The sequence below is a fragment of the Colias croceus genome, chromosome 1 (assembly GCF_905220415.1).
Source record: "Colias croceus chromosome 1, ilColCroc2.1".
Classification (NCBI taxonomy): domain Eukaryota; kingdom Metazoa; phylum Arthropoda; class Insecta; order Lepidoptera; family Pieridae; genus Colias; species Colias croceus.
In genome coordinates this window covers 845,812-854,480 of record NC_059537.1, presented here as the reverse complement: position 1 = coordinate 854,480, position 8,669 = coordinate 845,812, and the positions used below count along the sequence as shown (strand labels likewise).

The 8,669-nt window shown below is 31.3% G+C and overlaps 1 protein-coding gene across 1 annotated transcript; it reads left to right on the top strand.

Annotated features, from left to right (window-relative positions):
• Positions 1-311: 311 nt before the first annotated feature.
• Positions 312-2,195, top strand: LOC123693106. The gene has a single exon (XM_045638069.1). The coding sequence runs from the start codon at positions 329-331 to the stop codon at positions 2,111-2,113; it is 1,785 nt and encodes a 594-aa protein (XP_045494025.1). The 5' UTR covers positions 312-328; the 3' UTR covers positions 2,114-2,195.
• Positions 2,196-8,669: the final 6,474 nt, after the last annotated feature.

Below are 8,669 nucleotides of genomic sequence, written 5' to 3'. Positions count from 1 at the left end.
AAATAAAAATATGCATTTGATGAACATTTTCAATATTCAATACACGGTACGAACTCTGACTCAGATTTATTATACAGAGCTTATTTCTTCGTAAAAAAACAACAATTCACAAACAATTGCAACTCGAAACTATATGCAGTAACTGTTTACCCAGACGTAGCCAACAAAAGTGCTCTGAATACGAGCAATATGACCCTAAATTAAATACGGAGCATTCGCCAGAAAATACTTCTTTCACATTTCACTCTTTATGGTCGAATCCTATTTTCTTTGACTCAACTTTGACTTATCACTGACGTGCCAAAATTATTTCGGTAAATATAAAAAAATGGACGAAAACGATATATCCAACTTAGATATTGAATTCAAACGATATTTACAAATTCTACGGCCGTATTTGGGACAGCTTTTAGATCAAGATGTAATTGAAATATGCAACGCTTGGATTATGAGACTTTCAAATTGCAATGACGATGAGAAATTTTATCGCAATAAGTACATATTTGCACTTTGCTATCAGTTAGCTAAAGGTATGCTCGAAAAACCTTTTTTAAGCCCACCTTCGTTAAGTTCCCTATGTCCTCTACCAGAAGAAATTATTAGTGATGATTCTTCAACTGAAGTTGAATGTTTAGTCATTGACTCTGAAAATCCGACAACTAAAGTAATATACAATAATCCTAAAACTCCTCTCACCGTACCAGATGAACAAATATGTGAAAGTGACATTCATTCCAACACTACTCATAATATAATAAAGCAAAGTGAATGTTTTTACTCAGAGGAAATTAATGAAAATAAATTCACTCCATACGAGCAATCACTCCTTTGCTACACATGTCCAAAAATATATACAGATCGAAATGATTCTGAAGATAAAAATGACAAATACCAATGTAGAGCAGCAAACTTAATTATGAAACTAAGACAAATTAAAGATCAAAATATTCAACTTCATAACGAATTAATTGCATTAAAAAAGGAATCAAGATCCCCCCAATATGAATCTACCAGTAGTATTCATAAAGTTGATAATGCAACGAGCACGAATATGTCTGTACAAAGTAGTACTAATTTGAACTCTTTAAAAGAAAAACTGCAAGAACTTCAAAACTCAAGAAATGCATTAATAGATACTATAGCTAATTTACAAGAAAAACTTGATTATAGTGACGATATGAAAAAACGTATATTAGAGGATATAGAAGCGAAACATAAACTAGAAATTATAAATTTAAAAACAGTTATTCGCGAAGAAGTCTCTATTTCCTACAAAAATCAGTTAGAAGACTTACAACGCAAATGCGAAGAGAGTATTGCAGTTATCACAAATAATCATGCAACAGAAATGGAGAATATCACTCAATCCAAAGATAGCATTATTGTAGAAAAAGAAAAGTTGATACAAAGTAAGGACTTTGAAATTTCACAATTAAAAAACAACATTGAAGAAATTAAACGAAATCAATTTAGTGTTATCAATAGATTGCTTGATAAACCTGATATTTCTGAGAGTTCATCATCAAAAACTGAAGAGTTAGAAAGAAGGCTAAATAAAATGGAAAGAGCTAGATTCAAAAGTGCAAAAGCTTATGAAGCTAAATTGGCACATTTGCAAAGACAAAAGCATGTAGCTGAGTGTTCATTGCAACTCCAACTAATGAAACAGCGTACACAAGTTATAAACGAAACCACTGATGAGAATCAGATAGAATTGACGACAGCATTGGATAAATTGGAAGCAAAGTATAAAGAAATAGTCGCCAATGTGCAAGCGACAGCTGTACAGCGAAGGATGCAAGATCAACTTGCTCTAGATTCCATAATTCAAGCGATTTGCGGTGTACGTGACACGTTTGCAAATTCACAACCCGCAAGTCAATTGGCAAGCAAAACTATGCGTAGTTCGAACAAGAATGGTAATCAGAGCGGCGACATTGAATTATCTACGTTGTTCCATGGTAACAAGGTTGGGAATGTGGTTGTGAGCAAGCCATATGGCGAGGACAGCATAGTAAATGAATATTGTCTTGATAGCGAGAAACTTGGTGAACTATTTGACAGAGTACACATTCCACAGAGGGACACTGGCGATGCTCCAACAAAGAAGTAACTAACGTAACTATTTAGGTTCGAAAACCAACTTCAATATGAATGGTTCAATATAATATTTGTGAGGTCGTTTGTTATTATTGTTCGTGGTTAGTTTTAGAAATTATTTGTATATTTTTTCATTATAATGTTTATGTGATAATTTGAGATTGAATAAACTGTTTTTACAATTCCTATTATCTATTTATTTTTATTTTTGTGCTCTATAGAAGATGACGTCCAATAATATTCTGTTTTGTCAGTTAGAGATCGAACCATAACCTGATCATGACTATTTGCAAAATAATCAATAATGTGAAACCTCTAATTCCGTAGCTGTAAATATAAACAATCTGGGGAACACTTTTAATTAAGGTACCTTTTTCATACTTCATTCATTTAATTATAATTAAAGAAGTCAGCAAAAAATAAACAGCCTTTACCATCTAGCCCTTACTCACGTAGGTACAATTTATATGAAAATTATATCCCGTTTTCACCTAAATTTCACAACAGGCGAACCTAAAAAGCCTTGCCACTTATCAGGGATTTACATAATAAAACCATTGGTTCAACTAGTGGCGATCCTATCCCTAATCTACGATAATATCTTGATTTACATAGCATTTGCAATTAAATATGGCCGATTTAGATCTGTGGGCCGTGAGAATCGAAATTAGTTTGTCCCAATTAGGTTTGGGAAGGGACATGTGGTCACTCTATGTGCTACAGATGTACAAAGGAATAATAATGGGTTATGTTATTTAGATTTTTTCATTAAAATTAAACATGGACCAATTTAAAACTTAAAAAGAAATGTTACCTACTTCAAAAAAATACTTTCTTGTTGGCTTTAAATTTTTAAACGGGAGGACAGAGAATTTCATGTTAATAGTAAGTAGTGTGAAATATTATGTTACAAAAAATTTAATTGCTATAATATTATAAAGTGAATTTAAAAGCAAATTTTCTCCTGTGCTTTTTTGCATTCATAATATATACAGAATATTCAAACGAATTTATTTCAATAATAATGACATAAATAATTTATTTTCAACATCACAGATCTTTCTGGTATAAAGTATCATGCGGAATCTAATATCAAATTTCTTTTAAGTGCAAAGGACACTAATAATTCCATGAATAATTTCAAAAGGACAAAAATTTTGCAATTAACATCAATACCCGTTTCTGCGAAAATTACTTAATATTTTAATGTAAATGACGCTAAAGTGAAACAGTCCAGGAAATTACATTTCTATATTACAAGATAAATTACAGAGGCTGTCTGAATTATCGCTTTATCCGACAGTGAGATACAAGATTGTATTTTAATGACACCCAACTATGAAGCCAAAGCAAACATAAATTATAAGCTATCTTGCCTTCCCTTGCTTGTTATATTGCTGCTTAGGAAAATACCTATTATACATAAGATTATGACGTAATTATAGAATTTATTTTTTGTGGCTATTGCAACGTATACCAGAATCATAAGGAAATTTTATGAAAAGTGTGAAAATTTAACGACTTATTAAAGGAGACAGCTATACATTTTTTTCTGTAAGTTTATTATAATACCGCATTTTTACCCATCGTATTTACCTTATTAGTAGGTGGTAAAAATTATATAATCTGTGTCCTTAGAGATCAAACATATACTTACGATTCAAAAGTGTTTTTTATAAGAAGTCTAAATGAATAAATAAATGTTTTAGTTTACCAGCATTTGAAACTTAAAATAGAATAGAATATTACATAAGAAAACGAATACTAAATTATACCCCACTACTATAATATTATAGCAGTCAAGAAAAAAATGGACGAAGCAAAATTGAATACGTAATCAATTTTAACGCCTTCAAATAATATTCTAGCAAATGTTATCTTTCACGCTTGAATAGACATTTTATTACTGCGTGTTAGGCGAATATATTCCTTGAGAAAACTAGTATATTTTGAATTTTAACATTTCATAATATGTGTAGGTGAGGGCGTAAATGTTATAAATCTATTTTAACAAATATTATAATAACGAGTAAACATTTGTTTTTAAAATACCAGATAGGTACCTAACTCAAGCATAGCTTAAGTGCGTTTCAAAATTATTGTACCTTTAGAAATGTAATACTAATGGCTATGTCTAATCATCTATATTATCCCAGGTCAACTCTTGCAAAGTACGGCACGGCAGTAGCGGATATTCTATTATTATATAAGAATTTGAAAATTCGTTCAAAAATATTTTCAAATATTATAGATGCATCTATTTTAAATTATTCATAACTAGCAGTCCGCCCCGGCTTCGCCCGTGGTACATATTTACGATTTCTCTACATAAGAACCATCCTCGTACTTCAAGGAATATAATAAAAAAAGAATTATCGAAATCGGTTCAGCCGTTCTCGAGTCATGCGCTTACCAACACATTTTGCGATTCATTTTTATATATAAAGATTAATTTTATAGTTCAATAAAATACAGATACTTAATACAATTCACATTAAAGATAATAACTTGGGTGTCTGAACAGAACTGAAATGGCGAAAAGCCAAATTGATAAATGATGTTATATTTCACCAGATCATATTTCAAAGTTCTTAAACCAAGTAAAACTGAGGAATAGGTTTAATATAACCTTAAAACGTAAATTATAGTAAAAATATACGATAAAATACGCTTTTAATTTCTACAAGAAACTGACTGTTCAATTCAATAGATTTTTTACCTAGAACAATATTAAACTTACTTTTAATCTAGGTGGTTATAAAGGGAACCTGTAAATTATAAACCAACTTCATAGATTTTCATAGAAATAAATATTAATTAAAAACTTCTTGTCAAAGACTTATTGAACAATGAAATATTTAAATACTACGAAATAGATCTCATTATACCGAGAATCAACTTTCCGTTAGTGCGTTTTATTAATTGCATTTATATTTTTATTGTTAAGTTTATTTAAATAAAACACGTGAAAATAGTTTTTAACGTACATTTTTCATTTGGTTTAAAAAGGAAAAGCCTTTCAGGTCTTAAATTTTTACGGTCCCGTATATAATATTTTTAAATAAAAGAAAAAAAATATTGTTACCTACCAATAATATTAGTAACCCAAGGTACAAAGTAAGTCAGTCCTTTCAAAGAAGTTAGTTGTTTTAAATGCTGAGGTTTTTGAAAGAACGTGATTATCGCGTGTTTACACCACACACTGTTTATTTGTGAGTGTTACGAAAATTTAGAGACAATAATAGTACTCACCTAAAAGAAAAGAACAGAAACTCCTTAAGACGAGGCAATAAAGTTAAATGCTGTTAGACACATAATTACCAAAATGTCTAATCCTCGTTTAATTCACAGCTTCTAAATCAGGTCATCTAAATTGTTACTTACGTACTGTGCAATTACATGTCTTCTGTAATAATGTAGGTATTCAGAGCAAAATCCCGTCTTTACTTAAACTCTACCTAAAGTGAAGATGTACACTTCTTACCAATATTTCAGAAATAGATATCTAGAATATAAAATAATGACTATTCTTGACTACTACTCAATACTCGAAATAAACAAACGATTATTAAAATGTTTACTTACGTTTCCATTGTTAATCTTATACCATCTATTTTTTTTTCCCCTCAAAACTTGCAACAACATTCTAAATCTTAAATCGATCTAATCCCCACAAGGCGTCACCAAAAATCTAGCATGTAAGATTAGTTGGCACAGTCCCAAATTAGTGGTGAGACGTGGCTTAACAGGCCATATCTCACCGCTCACGTCCCCACCTATGCTCGATGCATTTAAATCTCGCATGCAAATGACTAGAATTGCCTTAGTTAAAAATAATTGGACTCTGTGAAGCGAAAAATTAGGTTAAAACCTAATTCGACCCAGTGTAAGTAAGTAATCTGATTTCGCTTTTTACGTCGTATTTGTTAGCCAGATCTGGGATTTTAACTCTATCTCTTGTATTGAAATAAACCTGATTTGTTTCAAATTGAGACAGCTTTGTGTGTTAGCAGCTTATTGCATGATCTGTTATCTCCGCTACTTTGTTTTAAAAAGAACATATTGTGGCATAATAGTTTAGTATTGAAACATTTTAATTAACATCGACTTTTAATTACAATAAGAATTATATCCGGCATTTTATTATGCCTTTATTTTTATTTTATTTTCATACAAATTACCAAAGCATTTAAATATTTCAAAAATACAAATTCTTAATATACTACAAAATCAGGATATATCTTCTACTGAAAATCAAATCATATCATGCAAATTAATCTTAACGCAAGAATTTGGTCATTGGTCAATCTGTCCATAGCCAATTTGTAAACTAGTAACTTGGAGTTCATTACCATAATATAGACGTTGCTTGTTACCTCAGCTAGTAGTTTTGGGATTTCTCTGTAATCGAGAGGCGACAAAATTAAAATGGTTTCCCAGTTCTTGTGAATGTATAAGAGTTAATAGTGTGAACTGTATGTTACACGTGTACGTCTAGTTTTTAACCGACTTCAAAAAAAAGGAGGAGGTTATCAATTCGGCCGGTATATATATTTTTTTTTATGTATGTACACCGATTACTCCGAGGTTTCTGAACCGATTTACGTGATTCTTTTTTTGTTCGATGCGGGATGGTGTCGAATTGGTCCCATAAAAATTTTAGTCGGATAGGCCCAGTAGTTTTTATTTTATGAGCATTTTTGTCTGTAGGTATTTGTAAATTTTTCAAGTGCAAGTTTGAAGTCGGTTGTTTTTAACGCAGTTATCACTTGTCTTATAATAAGTTGGTGTTTTTGCTAAAGATTTAAACTTATATTTGTGAAGAAACATGATAAATTTCTATTGCTATTTTACTTAGTTTCAGTTATCTCTAAATACTAGATTTTTAGCAATGATTCATTTCGGCTTAAGTATTTATTTTAAATGGAAAAAAATGACGTTACAGATAATAAAAATATTGGGAAACCTGGAGAAAACTAAATTCTGTTATAAAATTTAAAATTTGGTTTAGATCTTTCATCTTGATCTTATGTGAAAAATCAAATTTATTTACAAAGGTCCACAGGTTACAGTTGTTACAAAAATTACATTTTTACAATTATTTCTTGTTATGTTTATAAAATATAAAATATACAATACTAGCTTTCCGCCCGCGGCTTCGCCCGCGCAGTCAAACTCAAACTCAAACTCAAACATTCATTTATTCAATTAGACTACTATTTAGTAGCACTTTCGAATCGTCATTACATAATTATTTTAACATTTACCACCGATTCGGAAAGCAGTGATCTATGGAGAAGAATCGGCAAGAAACTCCATAGTTGCTCTTTTAAAATCATGTAAATATTACAATATATGAAACTTATATCTAACTACATAATATATCATAATATGCCAATGAACTGTCTTGTGGTTTTTACGCGACAACCCTCCATGGGTTTTTATCGTCCATATATTCCTGAATATTGTAGTACGCTCTCTGAACTAATACATTTTTTATATAAGTTTTAAATTTAGAACTACTAAACTCTTTAATATTGTGAGGAATTCTATTGTAAAAGCGTATACCTTGACCCATAAATGAATTTTTAACTTTAGCTAATCGGAAAAATGGCATTTCAATTCTATTCCTGTTCCTTGTGCCATAATCGTGTCTATCTCCTACTCTTGTGTGTAAGTCGGAGCTTTTGTGTACATGCAAAATATTATTAAATATATACTGTGATGGTACAGTAAGGATACCAGTATTCTTAAAATAATCTCTTAGTGAATCCCGAGCACGTAAATTATATATAGAGCGAATGGCTCTTTTCTGTATGATAAATATAGTTTCTATATCTGCAGCCCTGCCCCACAGTAGAATTCCATAGGACATAATGCTATGAAAGTAGCTGAAATAAACCAGTCTAGCCGTATCTTCATCGGTGAGTTGCCTTATTTTTCGGACTGCATATGCAGCTGAACTGAGCTTACCTGCAGCGGTGTTGACATGGGCTCCCCACTGTAGTTTCTCGTCCAATGTTAACCCTAGAAATACAGTAGACTCAGTAGGATGCAATACCTCCCCGTTCAAGGTAATATCTCTGTTCAACTTTTTTACGTTAGGAAGTAAAAATTCAACACAAGTGGTTTTTTTGGCATTTAATAATAAATTATTGGCATTAAACCATTCAGATATGTGTAAAAGAGCACTGTTCACTTCGTCAACATTTGGGTCATGCCTATCCACATTAAAAATTAATGAGGTATCATCTGCAAACAGAACTATTTCACACCTATCCTGCAAATAATAGGGAAGATCATTGATATATACCAAGAACAAGAAGGGACCTAAAATTGACCCCTGTGGAACACCAATGTTAATTGACGCACCGCTAGAACGTTCTCCATTAACAACTACAGTCTGTATCCTATCATGCAGGTATGACGCTATGAGGTTCTGTGCTTTTCCTTTAATTCCATAGTGATTAAGTTTACGTAACAAAGTACAATGTTCAACGCAGTCAAATGCCTTGGAGAGGTCACAAAATATCCCCAGAGCATTTTTTGAGTTTTCCCATGCTTTATAT

Coding starts and splice junctions, on each gene's coding strand:
- LOC123693106 (XM_045638069.1), top strand. CDS start 329: ATGGACGAAAACGATATATCCAACTTAGATATTGAATTCAAACGATAT.